The sequence below is a fragment of the Rutidosis leptorrhynchoides genome, chromosome 8 (assembly GCF_046630445.1).
Source record: "Rutidosis leptorrhynchoides isolate AG116_Rl617_1_P2 chromosome 8, CSIRO_AGI_Rlap_v1, whole genome shotgun sequence".
Classification (NCBI taxonomy): domain Eukaryota; kingdom Viridiplantae; phylum Streptophyta; class Magnoliopsida; order Asterales; family Asteraceae; genus Rutidosis; species Rutidosis leptorrhynchoides.
In genome coordinates, this window is record NC_092340.1 from 36,372,953 (window position 1) to 36,390,247 (window position 17,295).

The window sequence follows — 17,295 nt, forward strand, 5'->3', positions numbered from 1 at the left end:
TATTATGATGTATTAGATTTAAACCAAGCTGTTAACATGTATTAGGTAGTAAAGAAATTTGTCAAAAACGATCACAAAATAGCCACCCTATCCAAGATGTTAATGTCATCCATTTACGAAAAGTATAAGCCCATTTACGGCCCGATATAAGTTTAAGTTTGAAACACGTCCAATAAATCAGTTTGTATTCAATCGTCACTGCCACGGGACGCCGTCGAGGACCACCGTCTCCAGTTGAGTTTCTAATTCTTCCCCACACATTTATGACGTATCTGATGTATCATTATTATGTGAATGTGTAGGGGCGAGTAAGTGATTAACATTAGTACTTTTATCTTTTACTTTCTAAAAAGTCGATTAATACTACAGACTTTTTTAAATCGCTGAATTTAGGGTTTCTGTAATTGTATAAACCGTAATTCTGTATCATAATGCTTCCGTAGTGCGATTGATGTTTAGTTACTAAAACGCCATATAATTGGCACAAATATGAACTGTAATGCCGATAGATTTAACGATTTAAGTGTAATTAGGTCAAAATGATCGAGTATCAATGAATCAAAATTATGTAATTAGGCATTTCATAGCCTTTGTGCAAAGACTTTGGATTATATTTGACTATAAAATGGAGATAAAAGTAGTTTATCTCAGCTGCTCGGTTCTGATACAGACAATACTTTTGATTTATGGTTAATATAACGCTTAACTTTGTTTAATGAAACGATACCGGTCTATTTAAACTGCAGGCAGATCCACTTAAAATATGAAGAACATTAGGTTACCAAAGGGCCTTTGCTCTACGTTATTGAACTGATTCATTGACCAAGAGGTTTTGGGTTAAAAGTGTCACTGGATACAAATAGGAGCAAATTATAGGTGGCTAGGGTGTAACTCGTTGACTTTCTAAATAAGTGTGTTTTTGTTGCTTGTATACATGTTTGTCCATTGCAGAGGAGCTGGGAAAACAGCAGGTCACTATCTGGCTTTCATTGAAATGAGTAACGATGATCAAGCTTGTTGATGTTACGCTGAAACACGGTTTACAACAACAATAACAATGCTCAATCTCACCCCTGGTGGGGTATACGCAGAAACATGGTTTGTAGCTTATAATCTATATTAGTTGTTCCGTATCTAGTTTTTATTTAAACGTCGATAATTGGATATTGGTACAGTGGCAAGTATGATATGCCGGAGAGTTGGTTGTATTTGGTGATTACTAACATTTACTCGAGCAGGTTTGTTTAATAAACTCAATTGATTAATCAAATAATGCTTTTATAATTGATCTCAATTCACTTATCTGCGAACTTTTGGCCACATTGTCCATCGTGCAAGTAGGAAACAACATTTTGTATCTTTACTTGGCTATTCAAAAGTGTTTTTCCTCGCTGGATAAATGTAGAAAATATTGTAAGTATTTTTCTTAGGGTAAGTGTGGTATCTGATATTCTTACATTATTTTATATTGCCACTTTCAGTTACATATCGATGATCCCTATCACAAGTTTATGGTGGATCAGGCATCAAAGTTGCCTTTGATCATAATTGATTATTACTGTAGCATTTATGAACTAAAAGTTATAGCTTAACGATGTTTCTTGTCCCTATGAAACAAGTAATATTTTCCTAAGTTTATATAGCGATGTTAGATTTACAGGAGTTATTTGGTGATGGCCAAAAGGCCCAGAGTTCATATGAAAAAGTGTACAGGCATGTATCATTAGTCGAAATTACCTTAATGCACCAATAGTCATTAATAAGCTATATGAAAAGGTAATAACAAGGTCAGAGTACATATAAATATTTGCAGATAATAGCTAAATGTCATAGGAAAAACCATACGAGCCTCCGCAACCTGAGTTTCATGACAGCCAGTGATAGAGAGGGTGACATAATAATAAGGGGAAAAAAGTGAAATTACCAACACACTTTGCCAAAGGTCTAAGTTGCCCTAATGGTGTTTGAAAACCATTATGACTGCCACTAATAGTTGCTCTTATTCATTACCATCTTCATCATCGTTGCCGCCACCTTCTACCGCCACTTTTATGCTCATCGTAAAGAGAGAAATAGGAGACAGAGTGTATTATGGAAATGTGAAGAGGGTTGAAAGCTAGCTTAGTTGGGTTTTGTTTGTGGGTTTTGAAGTGAGGTGGGAGGTGGGTAAGAAGAGGATCTTCCATAGCATATACTTTGAACTTTAACTTTTTTAATTCTATTTCAATGCACCCTATTTTAATTAGGATATGATGCATACAGCACTAGTGTTGGAGTCTACATGTATGTATGTTTGTTCTTGCTTGTTTTCTTGCCTTAGACTTTTAATCAACATAAACATTGAGGTTTGTGTCTGCTCAAGTGGTTTGATACTTGGTCAACCGTTGACTTCACATAGAAAGCGAATTACTCCGTACCAAACAAGGCGAAAATTACATAAATTTTTATTTGAATTTTGCTAACGACAACTTAAAAGTCGTCGTTAACACGCTTTATTTTTTTAAATTGATGTAGAACATGTAAATAACCAAGCACAATCCTTTTTATATCAACAAATGCAACTTTTATCACACATATTGCGTAATTAGGGGTGGCAAAAATAACTGTATTTTATGGGCAAACCTGAAACTCGATATTTTTGGTTCGGGTTTAGTTTCGGGTTAGCGGGTCTAGGTCCGGGCAGGGGATGGTTTTAAATTATCCAGCGGGTTCGGGTTCGGGTCCAGGGATTGTTTTTGATACAAACTCGCTTACCCGACATGTGTACTTGAAAATAAACGAATTTTTGTCCAAAGGGTATGTTTCTAGAGTTGTTTTACACACACTATGTTACATGAATGCATTTATGGAGCTGATATACCCTGTCTTGGGAATGTCGGTTTTGGACACCACAACTTAAACCGATCATTGCAAAGTCGAGTTTGGCTTAGGTGACATACAACTCAGAACCCTAATGTAAAACCACTCTAGGAAGGCCGGTTTTGTTAGAATTTGTCAACTCATGCTGAACCCGACTTTGTGAAGGACGGGTTCTAAAATCTCTAATTTCCAACCTCATTTCTTCTAGTAAAGAGGTAGGTTTTTCCCAGTCTCATCACAACATTTTATTCTCAAGTAAAAGTTGTCTACATCTCACTTCCCTCATACCTCGTATGTGCGAGATTGATTATTATTGTTGTATTTTATTCTCAAGTAATATAACACATTTCACAATAATATTGATAATGACTAAAATGATTTTATTAAAGTTGGTAAAAATCTATAGTATCATATAAATCTCTAAAATGATGATGTCATAAATAAGAATTATTCAAGTTTAAAAAAAATTCAAAAATAAGTAGAAAAAATTTAAGCCCCCCATGATGATGTCATTAAAATAATTAATTGTATTTAATAAAAATATTACATGTTAATTGTATAATATATTAAAAATTATGTACAACCTTATAATAAAACACTACATGACCATATGTATAATATTTGAAACATTATGTACAACCTTATGGTAAAACACCCACATAACCATATGTACAATATTTAAAGCATTATGTACAACCTTATAATAAAACACCCCGATAACCATATGTACAAACTTTAAAACAAATTGTATAATCTTTTACAAAACACTCCATGAACACATGTACAAACTTTAAAGCATACCTTCATATAATAATTGTATTTTAATTTTTGTAAAATTTCAAGAGGCATTTGTTATTACTAATTTTTATTATTAAAAATATAAATACTAATTTTTAAATCAAACATTATAATTATAATTACAATTATAATTATAATTATTATATTATTATTCAAATATGAGTTCTCTTTACGGGTTTAATTACGTTACATATGAATGCGAAATACATGTCTCAGTAAAAGGTTGTAATGTAGAGTTTTATAACAAGAAAAATAGTAATTGTGATGAAAATTGAAAGAAGATAGTGGGAGAATAATTGTAGTTCATTTATTCTAATCAAATCAAATATCAATATGTTTGTAAAAACAGCGACAAGTTTCTTAGTCGGGATCCTTGGTTCTACGGTTTATTAAACTAAATGACTTTAGTATTTACATTCATTTAATACCTAAACATATCATTAAATTGTTTCGTTTAAACAAACCTGTGATTCCATAGGTCATTTCACTAGTAGAATACTGATAACGATGACTAAACTAACTATTACAAATTATCTTATATTAGCACACGTTTATTTTGTTATGACCACTTTCATTGCAAACCTGACATTTTTTGTCAGTGACTGCTTCTGTTATCAGCTCATCCATCTTATTTGGTATATCTCGTGCACATCTCCTTCCCTATGCCGCTATGCGTGATCAGTCTCGATGAATCTACCTGAATGATCCAAGTTGGATCACTTCAATATGCCTGGTCGTTAAGTGGATTAAATGATTCGTTATATTGATTCTCCACCTGGCAGTTATGTAATTTTTACTAGCCATTACCTTGAATCAACCTATCGATGTTCTCATATAGCCATTAGCCATTGGCATGAGAGTAAGGAAATCTTTGGTGTTGCTATCTTCTACATGAGCATTTTCTGTCTTCAAACTTCACAGTGAATTCGGTTCCCCGTCATCGCTTCTTTCATAAGATGAGTGGACCTTGTACGCACTTTGCTCGATATTAATGAGCATTAATTTTTTCCATTCAAATTTGTTTTTCCCTCTATCACTCGTTTTAATCAAATGAGAAACATAGTAAACAATGCCCATAACATTTTAATTTACTATTAGTACAAGTTGCAATTTTTAGATTTAATCGCATAACCACAAATGCCACACCTTAAAACATGCTTATAAAGAAGTAATTCTGATGAGACAACAAGTGTTACCACAATCAATACTCGAGGTAAATATATTTTTTTTTTAAAGGCAAATATTTTATATATATTATATCACTCGAAGCAATGTACAGACCACTCGAAGCAATGTACAGAATCATGGAAACTCCCCATGCTACATGGACAGACACCTCCTATTAGTACCTAGATCAGGCTACTCAAACAAGAAAAAGCCAAAAAAAACTGCAAAGGTTGCAGCCTAGCAAAATTCGCACGGTATGAAATTACAAACTTACAAAAATTACAAAAACAAAGTTTGTGGATTTAGTAGCCAATCGTGCCAATCGAAACTCTTTTTCTTGCGACGCTTCGCGATCCAATCGAATGATAAGGCTTGTATCTCGTTTAAAGCAACCGGAGGATTCCAACTTTTGTTGGAGAAAATCTTTTGGTTCCTATTCTTCCAAATCAAATACCCGCATATCCATTTTACCGCTTGCCATGTCATCGCACCCAAGTCCGATAGATGTTGGGGAGAATTATCACTAAACGCCACACTGATGTTGAAATTTGGTGACAAACTAACGCCCCACCAATTGAATACCTTTTCCCATATAACGCCAGTGTCTTTGCAAGTGATTAATGAATGACTTACCGACTCAATATCATCGTCGCACATAGGACAACGAACGGAGTGAAGATCAATCTCCCTTTTGTCAAGTTCTGACAAAACGGGTAATCCACCTCGAATCGCCCTCCACACAAACACTTCAATCTTTTTTGGGACCAAACAATTGCGTAATGTTACAATATTGTTTGAACCCGAACCAAGGATGTGAGAAGTGATTATATTAGAGAGTACATTAGTTGAGAAAATTCCACTGTTACCAAAAGAGCAGCTCCAAGAATCTGCCTTTTCAGGCATGAGTTTAAAAGCAGACAACATCTCACTCAATTCGATCAGTTCTGCACCTGTTCGACCAGTTGGCACCCGTGACCAACTCCATGAGCCAACACACTTTGTCCCATCCCAACACACTCGGTCCTTAACAGCAACTTGCAAATCAGTATCCAATCGAGCCAATCTGCAGAATCTGAGACGAAGTGGTTGGTCCGAGAGCCATGTATCATTCCAAAAAGAAGTATCTTTTCCATCCCCTATAGTTTTAACAAAAGAAGCCTTGAATTGCACCCCGAGATCTTCTATACTTTCACCTGTTTTAATTATGCTCAACCAAGCAGAGTTAAAAGAACACGTATGTGACAGCCCCCCCCCCCCCCCCCCCCCCCCCCCCCCCCCCCCGACGAACAATCAATCCGGAATCCCCATAAATATTTAATGATTTTAACCCACAAAGTGTCGGGTTCGCTTAAGAACCTCCACCACCACTTGCCGATTAAAGCCATATTTTTGCTATTTAACGAACCCAAATTTAACCCCCCCTCCTCGAAAGGACGAATAACATCGTCCCATTTTACCCATGAATTTTTTTTCTCACTACCCGACCCGCCCCAAAAGAAATTACGTCTTACACTCTCGAGTTTTTTTAGCACGCAAGGCGGAGCACGGAATAGCAAAAAGTAATACAACGGCAAACTATTCAAAACCGACTTAACGAGAGTCAAACGTCCACCATATGACATCGCCCGCGCCCTCCAATCGGCTAACCTCTTTTCAAATACTCGAGGTAAATATGCTTCAACAAGTTTAAATGTGCGGTTCAATTGGGTCTGTGGCGACTACTTCTGACGCTTTGTTGGCTGGTTTGATGGCTTCATTGAGTTCTGATTATTAGCTGTATATGTTTTTTATGTTGTTTACCTTTGTTCAATTGTTGTGTATGTGGTTTTGTAGATCGTTGGATCACTTCAATTAGTTTACGTTAGTTCAGTTGTGTTGTGTCTTGATTTCGTGATCGTTGAATCACTTCAAGCGAATGCTTTAATATTGAATTAATGTATTTTTAGAAGAATAAATCAAGTTTCAATGTGTGCTTAGTAAAACAACTTTCAACTTTTGCTGGGGTTTGTCATTTCACACACGATATGATCACATGATTTTTATGTAGTTTTTTAAAGATGCACGATATATGCCTGCCATATTTTAGCTAAAAGATACGTAATATAGTATAGTACATATTTATACAAGTAGTGTTGTTATAAAATACTACCGTGTGTCCACTCCATAGAAAGAAACTTCTGTTTCTAAAATTCTTTATGCTTCACTTAGCATATTTAAGAATGAACTAAAAAGACTGATAACAGAATTAACAAAAAATTTAGTACACACAACTTTAAACTATGTTTGTCGGGTTAAGAAAAAGAAATTGTCTCACTTTGCTATTTCGTAACATAAAAGTTGGAGACAATGTATGTAGTGCACTTCATAAACTTCTTAAAACATGGCTTTAATTTAGTACATTACAGTAAGTAGTTAATGCAATGTATTTATAATAACACATAGACATAGTTGTATATATAAATCCCATATGCAACATTAATATCTAAGTCAAGATGGAAATATTCGGGGATCGGTGGTCTCATTTTGTCGATCAAGGGAAACCGTACCTCGGGGTGCTTTTTCTTCAACTGGGGTACGCGTTTAACGGGGTTATAGTGAAGTCGGCTTTAAACGAAGGCTTGAATCCTTGCACATTTTCGGTTTATCGAAATGTGGCTGCAGTCGTTGTTTTTGGTCCTTTTGCTCTGTATTTTGAAAGGTAGATATTCATTAATAATTTGTCTTCTGTAAAACATAAATCGGACTAAAGCTTGTTACAGTTTTATGCAATTTCATATTTTGCAACTTTTTATTGATAAAGTTGATTGATGTGATAGGAAACTGCGGCCTGAGATGACATTGTCAGTGTTCTTGAAGATAATGTTGCTTGCACAATTAGAGTATGCATCAGGATCTAATGACATTACAATTTGAATTTTATTTATTCTTATCGACATTTGTTTGTATGTGTAGTTAACACAATATTTTTTGTGTGAATTTAGGCCTGTTTTGGACCAAATACTGTATTATACAGGAATGGAATACACCACCGCAACATTTGCCATAGCAATGTGTAACATTCTCCCTGCCTTGACGTTTTTCATGGCGTGGATATTCAGGTAAAACACGACTTGGTAAAAAGTATTATTTTTTTTAAAAATGTATAATCAAAATTAGCTTTGTGTGGGTTAAGATCTGTATGCATTTGTTTTTTGGTAGGCTTGAGAAGGTGAACATAAAAAGAATGCATAGTCAAGCCAAGATTATAGGAACCCTAGTGACAGTAGGCGGTGCGATGGTGATGACCCTTATCGTTGGACCACCAATCCCATTGCCATGGACTAATGTGACCAGGGTGCACCACTCTGAACCGCCTGCTACAGTCTCTCAAGACCACCATCTCAAGGGTGCAATCATGATAACTGCTGGTTGTTTTTGTTGGGCTAGCTTTTACATCCTTCAGGTAATTCTGTTACTAACATAGTAAAGGTAGCAAAATGGGTGGGTCAAGTGTCTTTATATGGATTTCATGAGTATGAGTTTTGATTGTTTATTGTAGGCTGTGACATTAAAGAAATATCCGGCTCAATTGTCTCTTACAACTCTTATTTGTATGATGGGTGGGTTGCAAGGAACTGCGACGACTCTCCTTATTGAGAAGGGCAAATCGGGAATTTGGTCAATCAAATGGGACTCAAAATTATTAGCAACGTTATATAGTGTAAGGAAGGGATAGTTAAAATTTATTGTTTTCTAATTAATTTTTTATTTTTTTTTATGTTGGGAACTAATATTTGGTTCAAAACAGGGAATCGTTCGATCAGGGGCGAGTTACTATGTATCAGGTCTAGTGATGAAGGAAAAAGGTCCGTTTTTCGTGACAGCGTTTAATCCCCTTGGGATGGTGATCGTTGTGATTGTGAGCTCGTTTACTGTTGGTGAACAAATGAACTTGGGAAGGTAATTACCATAAACGTGACAGTAAAGATGGGTCAGCTTGTTTGGGTAACGGGTCAAAACCCAAAACAGCCAAATTCCTTTCGAAATAGCCTAGTTGGATTGGTTCACGAAAAAATTTTAAGCCTTTACGCCTAGGTTAAGGCTAATGTAAAATGAGTAATTCGATTGATTAGTGTTTTAATTGATATATTGATATTGATTTTAGGGTTGTTGGAGCGTTAGTTATTGTTGTGGGACTATACTTAATCATATGGGGTAAAAGCAAGGATTCGAGTTTGTCAGATTCAAGAAACATCGAGATAGAAGTGACTGATCTTATAACAACGGCTGATAAGAATTCAGATGGCATTACAAAATCTGACATTGTTGATGACATCATCAGAGAACACAATGATATTGAAGCTTCGGTCTGATTATTTTGTTGGAACCAGAATTCATTTATACGAACACTAAGTTCAACAGCTTCTTGTGTTTGATTCGGGATTCTTTAGCATCTTCGGTTTTCTTCTTCTTCCCGTTATATATATCATAGCTTACTCTATACTTGATCAAATATTGATCTTAATAGGATTTTTGTAATACTGGCTTCAAATAGTTTATAGGTCTCCCAAGTGATCTAATTATAGTTTTATTATCATGACATGTACTTTATACTTTATTACTAGGATTGTGAAGCCCCACACAATAGCACAACTGAATTTTAATGTTTTCTATTTGAGTTAACTAGTTTTCGAACCTCGCTTCGCGCCGGGGGTTCGATTTTTAATGTATTTTATTGTGTTTAGTTACGGAGCCTGCGAGTGAAAAATCAACATATATGAATAGTACCCTAAATATTTAGCGTTTTTTTAAAAGTGTCCGTTTTGCGTATAGTTAGTGATATTGTGTTCATAAAATTATTTCGAGTTTAAGGATGGTGTCGGGAAAATTTAACTCGTTGCGAGTGAGAAGATATGACCTGTTGAATATTTGAGTGGAGTTTATTTAAGATATTTTATGGAAATTTTGATTTGACGCTTTAACCCCCTGTGTTGGGGGTCGATTTTAATTTTTGAACAAAGGGTGAGGGGCTTTTGTGGTGTTACTTGAAAGAAAGAAGGGGAAAAAAGGTGAAAAGACAAAAATACCCCTGGCACTATTCATAAGTTTTGTCTAATAGTTAATAGTTAGTTAATTATACTCTTGGTTCCTATGGTTTACTCAATCTCACCGGTCATCCCTATCTTTCAAAAGTTATATCGATAGTCCTTGTGATTTTAAAAATGATCATTGCTAGTCCAATTCCTAACTCCTGTTAACTTAGCCCGTTAAATGATGGCATGTTCTAGTCACATGATGGGCAACAATGTAATTCAGTATCCACGTAGTATAATAAAAACTCTAAACGTCCAATTACAAGATCAAGCCGATCCGTTTATTCTTCAAATAGTTTAGCTTCTACCACTCCACCAGAATCAGCCCTCAATTACAAGAACAGGTAGTGCCGTTTATTGACGGTGACGATATCCAGTTTCTGTTAGACGAAATCTCTGGCAAAAATATCAATTCCGACGATCGTAGTGTTTTTTTTCTTCTTTTTTTTTGTTTTTTTTTTCTTTCTATTTAACGGTGATCTACTGACTCATAATCATGTAGATCATGAACAAACGGATTACTGCGCGGATTCGCTAGCGAAAGTATTTATTAGCGAAATATCTTTTTTTCCTTTATCGTGGGAAACCATTGTGCATTTAAACAAGTTTTTCGTTAAAAAGTGACTATACTCTTTCTAACCAATTGAGTATTTTTGATTTGTAGAAGCTCAAATTGTTGTAATAAAAAACTGAATATTGAAAGAAATGCCAAATGTATCTCTGGCTATTACTAACTCATGATCCTGATTACTTGAATTTCTAAATGGGTTAAAGCCAAAAATATGCTACAAACTTACACAAATGTACCGATGTCGCCCACAAATCCATTTTCGTCCTACTGTCGCCTACAAACTTATAAAAAATGTGCTGATGTTAACATTTCGTTACTGGTTACCTGCTGAAACGGTAAAGTTAATTATTTAACTTTTTTATTCATTTTATATGTCCCGATGTCGCCCATATACTTTCAGTTGTGTTACGATGTCGCACATATACTTTCAGCTGTGTTACGATGTCGCCCATATACTTTCAGTTTTTGTTTCGAGGTATCACCGACGTGTCATGACTACTCAGAAGCCACGTAATCAACCATTTTAGTTGATGATTAAAAAAAGTATTTTGTTTATATTAGCACATTTTTTATAAGTTTGTAGGCAACAGTTGGATGTAAATGAGTTTGTGGGCGACATCGGTACATTTGTGTAAGTTTGTAGCATATTTTTGACTTTAACCTTATATATTCTAAAAATATATGAGGCCTAATAGTTAACTTTAAAGAGTACTTTGTAAAAATAATCCAAACTAGTGGTATCAGATAAGGGTACTACATAAACTTATCATTGATAACACATGATCACATTAAACAATCTTAAAATCTATCAATTCGGCATTATTACATCATCTTCATTGCCTTTTAGAAGAGGGTAACAATAGTAACAATCACAATAAAAATAATAGATTACATTAATATATAAGACCAAGGTTGCAAAATTCGCTATTCGGAGATTAATCGGTCGGGACTTTGAAAAGATTAATCGGAAATTCGGAGATTAATCGGATTGTACTGTATACATTTAAATATTAAAATTTAAAAATTATATGTGTAAATATGGGAAAAATGATAAATATAAAAATAAACTTTAAGATAATTATCTAAAATTGTTCATTTTCCTCAAAAACTATAAAGTTATAGTTTAAATTCATGTTAAAATGTTAACCATTTTTTACTTCAACCGATTTTGGTTAACAAATTCGGTTTTGACCCATCAATTGACGTTGTTCGTTTAATTAAACGGATTTTTAGAAATCGGAACGGATTGCTCTTAAAAATGATTAATCGGAGATTAATCGGTGAGTAATCGGGTTTTTTACAACACTGTATAAGACCTCTCTCAGTACACGATTCATCTTGACCATTCTCAAAAAACAACGTTATTCTTGGTCTGTCATGTTGGTTAAAATATACTTCGACAATGATCACAAAGAAATCATGAGTAATATAGTTAGCATTCTCCTTAAAGTAAATCATCAGTTACACAGACAAACATTAGGATACGGCGGAAAGATTGGTGTTGATGAATCAGTACATGGTATATAAATACATGTTTTGGTGACAATATTTCATAGCTACTGTACTAACGAGAGCTATTAAACAGGCAAACCAAATCAACTCATTCAAGCCATTGCATAAAATAAAAATCATAAATATAATGTGCAGAAAATACCCAACACCACTGGATATGATCATTATTGTTGTTACAAAAACACAAAACCTATTCATTCAATTCATTCAATATAAGAAATAAAACAGACCCAAAAGCCAAAACCAAACAAAACATGTAACAATAATTGTTAAGAAAAAAAAAATACTGTATATTTAAATCAATCCCAAACCAAAGCCAAACAGTTGTGGTAGGAAAAGCTGATCACCTCCTCATCCAAAATTACCTTATCCAACTTGGGATACATTGCATCTCCGCCATTGTGCTTTCGATAATCTTGACATCGGGTCTCTGTATGTTGAATTTGTATCTCCCGTCCCGAGTAATTTTTGGGCAATCCGACATGTACAACACGGATAACAATTTGCACCCATTACCCAAAGCTACTAATCCTCTATCACAGAGGTTGTGTCAGAGTAGTTGACATGTAGTGTCTCCAAATTTTGACAATGCAATCCAATGGAAACCCAACCACGGAGCCCGATACCAATACAAAATGCTAAGTTTAACTCTTGAAGTAAAGGACAACCTTTTGAAATTTTGATGATGGAGTCATCTGTAACAAAGGATCTCGCCCAAAAGGAAAGTACTTTAAGATTTTTAGCAATCCCTGAACCAATTGCAGCTAAACCACGTTCATCCTTATAAAGCTTACTAAAATTAAAAACTTTTAGATACTCAAGACCAGCTCCACTTAAATATCCAGTCGGGTAAAGTGTGCGTGAATCTGCTTCTAAATAAGTCAAAGCTGCCGAAAAACCTTGTCTCGATCTTACTCCAAAAACTTTATCACAACCGATAATTTTGAGTACTCGAAGTTGAGGACAATTTTTTTTTAAGAAACGAAATTCCAGTGTTTGTTATATTACGGCAACAGATAAGACTCACGTTTATCAAGAGTTTATTAGAATATTTGGTTAAGGTTTCCAGTCCTTTGTCCGTAATAACAGTAAAAGAAAGATCAAGAACCGATATCCATGAAGAATAATGAGACTCAAAATGATGACTGAAAAAATGAAGACATCTACCAACCACAATTGAATCAAAGGGGTTGCTTCTAACAACATCATTGAAGCATTTACAACTTAGAATTGTGATATCAAGAAAACGATGACATGTTTGGCTAAAAGATTCTTCATCACGTGCTAGGTATAGTTTTTGGTAAATCAGGTCCAAAACCTCATCAGGAAGTTGTGTAATACACAAACTCTGTTTTCTGTCGTCGCTTACATCCATAATATCAATTCAATAATACTGTATTACTCCCTTATTATTACTGTAGATCATTAGGAACAATTAAATTAAATTAAATTAAATTAAATTAAATTAATGAATATAACATGGATGAACTGTACTTATATAGTTAAACTGTTTAATCAATTACCTTAACAATGGTGTGAGCAATTCAGGTCTCCTCTTCGCACAATTGGTTTCGATCAAGGATTTGTCTGCAGGTGCTCGGTTGATTGGAACCTAAAAAGTACCAATAAGTTTCATATTTAGTCTATGGTCTCTTTTAGTTATGCAAGTTTGTACCCTTTAATTTTCTTGTTCACATTTTTAGTTCTTAAACTTATATATATATATATATATATATATATATATATATATATATATATATATATATATATATATATATATATATATATATATATATATATATATATATATATATATATTGGTAGGATCAAGAGGGAAGTAACTAATCGGGGGGAAGCAAATTTTTTTTTTTTTCGTTTTTTGAAAAAACTTTGTTCACGAACATTATAGATGTGATGAAAATAAGAACATTTAGTAGAGACACTTTGTGATAAATGTTTTAATTTTGACGGGAAAACGCTCGAAGAAGTAATATATAACAATTATCGTATTTTTCGAGCGTATGTTGAGGTTTTAGCTATTGGGGTTTAGATATTAGAGTTTAGATATTAGGGTTTATAGGGATTAGATATTAGGGTTTAGAAATTTAGGGTTTAGGGTTTAGATTTAGGATTTAGATTGAGTTTTTAACACGAACGGTTTAGAGTTTAGGGTTTAGGGTTTGGTGTTTTGGGTTTATGGAATAAACCCAAAACAACAAACCCTAAACCCTAAACCCTAAACCCTATACCCTAAACCCTAAACTCTAAATCGGGCTAAATTTTACTTCACAAAACATGAAGAAAAAAAACGTTCATATTCTTCACGAACAATATTATCTTGAATGTTATTTTTGTCGATCGTAACATTCATCACGAAGTGTCTCTTCTAAATGTTCATATTTTAGTGTGATCTTGATGCCGGAAAAAAATTCCAAAAAAACGAAAAAAAAAATTTTTTTGCTTCCCCCCGCTTCCCCCCAATTGGTTACTTCCCCATTGATCATGCCCATATATATATATATATATATATATATATATATATATATATATATATATATATATATATATATATATATATATATATATATATATATTTCTAATCAAAATTTCTTCTATTTTATTTATCCTCTAAACTTAACAAATATGCCGTTAAAACTTCTTTATCTTTGTAGTGACGACGATAAAATGTGGCAAAAAATGCTAAATTTAAGGGTTTTAACATTTTACCACAGTGAAATAGCTCCCAAAGACAACCATCATTGAATCTTGGTCTTCCTAAAGAACTGTAACATCCCGCGTTTTTCCGTTAAATTTAATTTTAACACCGTCTTTTTTTTTTAAACATAATCTTTCGTATTTAAATTAATAGTTTCCGTGAGTAACGTTCATTATATTCCCGCTATTTAATTTTGACATCACTCATTTCACTCGAGCGTTTTCAAAATATCCGTTCGGTAAAATCCCACACCCGCTTCTAAACTCGAGGGACTAAAATTGACACGGGGCAAACTAGTTGACTAGGTCAACTAGTCCACCCCAATCACCACCATTCAATCACCTCCATCTCTCTCTCTTTCTCTCTAGCAAGAACACACACACAAACACCCAATTCAATCATTCATCATCTAAATTCGGATCGGGAAGCAAACTTCAAAACAAATTACATATTCGTGATCCTCTCTTCATCCTCTACATTTTGATACCAAATTCATCAAGTTTGGGTAACATTTCTAAAACACTAAATTTCTCTAAATTCGTTTTATATACTTGAAATTGTGTTAGTTAGTGTCTATGGCTCGTGTGTAACATGAATATATGTTTTGTTTGCTCGATTTGTTGTTTTGGAGTAACTAGTTGAACATTTGAAATGGGTGTGCTTAATCTTTGATTTTGGAAGATTAAATGTTGTTAAATTGTTAAAGTTCATGTTTTAATTGTGTTACTAGTATCACTAGCTTCGTTTTGATGTATAGGTTGATTTAGAAAACTTCAAAAACCCGGTTAATGATTTTGTGATGTTTGACTAGGGTTTGATAGTTCTTGACATGAACTTTTGATGCTTGAATGCCATGAAATGTTAATTGTTAGTGTTTAGTAGTAATGTATGCTTCATTACCCTCAAAACGGCATATCATATGTGTGAATTGGATTCCCGAAACTTAAAATGCGATTGATGAACTTGAAACTTTGAAAATGGACTTTTATTGATCACTTGATGAGATTTCGGCTATTGTAATTGATGTTTTTGTTTGATGAAACGTGTTTAGTTGTTTTCCTTGTCAAATTACCTTTCCAACGATATATAGTATGCATTTTGGATGTTTTCGGTTCATAAAATATGTTAATTTGAGTTTTGGTTCGTGACTTGGACCATTTTCTGCAAACTGCATGTTTCCCAGGTATTGCGCGCCGCGCATATACCCGCGCGCCGCGCAAAACAGAAATCCCAGATATTTGCCCCCTTTAGTTGAGTTCTGACCCGGATTTACACTAGGGTGCGCGCCGCGCAACCCATAGCGCGCCGCGCATATGCCCAGCTCATTTTGTTTTTATTTTTCCTTTCACAAAATGTTTCCCGCTTAACCGTAACTCCGATTAACATGAAACTTGGCCATTCTGCTCATAAATGATTTCTCATCATGGTAAAATTGTCGGATACCCGACCCGACCCCGTTGACTTTGACTTTGACCAAGTTTGACTTTAGTCAAACTTAACCAAACAATTATACAATCGTTCTAACATGTTTAACTACTTGTAACGTGCATGAAACTTGACAATTTGCTTCACATGCTATATTAATCGAGTCGTATTGAGCCATAGGACTAATTGAACACATTTCGCCCGACCTTGTGTCGTAACCGGTTAATTGATACAACTTACTTGTTTAGGTCAAGGCTAAGCAACATTCATGCACACGTTTACTTTGTGAAGTACATTTATACTCGTGCACTCGAGGTGAGATCATAGTCCCATCTTTCAACAACTTTTATGCTTTAAACTATGGGATGAGAAACATATACGTATCATACTTTTACACTTGAACACAAGTACGAAAACGAACATTCCACGTACGGGTTTGAACAAAAAGCCTCAATTCAATTATCATTAGTTACACTTGCAGGGTGTAAACGTGAACTTATGTTATGTGATCACATGGGCTTGACGAGCCTCATTCGGACGGTTCGCTACCGTTAGCGGATGAAATATATTTTCGGGTCTAGTGTATGTTCTAACACTACGCAAAGGGTGCAAAACAGTTAAGTTTGATAATTGGGTGCCCGGGATACAAACAACAACTTTGGAATGCAAATGATTTTGATAATCATCTTATACTAAATCTTGTGGTTCAAATACAACGTTTACTAAAACACCTATGATTTCACCAACGTTTTTCGTTGACAGTTTTCTATATGTTTCTCAGGTTCATACTTGGGTATTTGATACATGCTTCCGCGTACACTCATACTTGCTTGGAGTTAAGCATACATGCATACACTCTGATTTCTTGCTTGGGGTCAAGCATACATACATGCATACGCTAGTGATAGCACCTTTGGATTCAAACATGTTGTTTACATACTTACGCTATTTATAGCAAACCGTGACTTTCAACTTATATTATGTCGCAAGTTATTTCATTTATACTTTACAACTTTTGTAAACTTAAACTTGTTGTCGAACCGTTTGGTAAACTAAACTTTGTAAGTTTTGTACATTTCAAATGAATGCGACATAATTTTGGTCAAACGAGTCTCATATAGGGACTACGACCACGTAACGGGACCTAAGTTAGCGGCGCCGTCAAACATGATTTG

At 34.4% G+C, this 17,295-nt stretch overlaps 2 protein-coding genes across 3 annotated transcripts; one reads left to right on the plus strand and one right to left on the minus strand.

The window, feature by feature from the left end:
* The first annotated feature begins 204 nt into the window (after positions 1-204).
* Positions 205-9,276, plus strand: LOC139862385 (WAT1-related protein At2g39510-like). Of its 2 annotated transcripts, XM_071850980.1 has the most exons (9): positions 205-308; positions 952-1,098; positions 1,176-1,238; positions 7,641-7,703; positions 7,806-7,922; positions 8,023-8,266; positions 8,363-8,524; positions 8,612-8,763; positions 8,969-9,276. In XM_071850980.1, the coding sequence occupies exons 2-9, from the start codon at positions 1,058-1,060 to the stop codon at positions 9,174-9,176; spliced, it is 1,050 nt and encodes a 349-aa protein (XP_071707081.1). In that variant the 5' UTR covers positions 205-308; positions 952-1,057; the 3' UTR covers positions 9,177-9,276. The 2 variants fall into 2 exon arrangements, 1 of the variants encoding a protein (XP_071707081.1); XR_011764170.1 differs by lacking the exons at positions 7,641-7,703; positions 7,806-7,922; positions 8,023-8,266; ... (1 more) ...; positions 8,612-8,763; positions 8,969-9,276 and adding an exon at positions 1,482-1,595 and having other exon boundaries at positions 212-308; positions 954-1,238.
* A 3,228-nt stretch (positions 9,277-12,504) lies between these two features.
* On the minus strand, positions 12,505-13,354 carry LOC139863305 (F-box/LRR-repeat protein 12-like). The gene is made up of 2 exons (XM_071851939.1): positions 12,988-13,354; positions 12,505-12,902 (listed from the first exon to the last, which is right to left on the minus strand). The coding sequence occupies exons 1-2, from the start codon at positions 13,352-13,354 to the stop codon at positions 12,505-12,507; spliced, it is 765 nt and encodes a 254-aa protein (XP_071708040.1).
* Positions 13,355-17,295: the final 3,941 nt, after the last annotated feature.

What these genes read in the sequence shown, in the direction of transcription:
- LOC139862385 (XM_071850980.1), top strand. Translation starts at nt 1,058, where the DNA reads ATGCTCAATCTCACCCCTGGTGGGGTATACGCAGAAACATG. An exon ending in ACTAACATTTACTCGAGCAG is followed by an intron (nt 1,239 to 7,640) that starts GTTTGTTTAATA and finishes TTGATGTGATAG; the next exon opens with GAAACTGCGGCCTGAGATGA. An exon ending in TTCATGGCGTGGATATTCAG is followed by an intron (nt 7,923 to 8,022) that starts GTAAAACACGAC and finishes GTTTTTTGGTAG; the next exon opens with GCTTGAGAAGGTGAACATAA.
- LOC139863305 (XM_071851939.1), bottom strand. Translation starts at nt 13,354, where the DNA reads ATGGATGTAAGCGACGACAGAAAACAGAGTTTGTGTATTACACAACTT. An exon ending in CGTGAGTCTTATCTGTTGCC is followed by an intron (nt 12,903 to 12,987) that starts GTAATATAACAA and finishes GTTGTGATAAAG; the next exon opens with TTTTTGGAGTAAGATCGAGA.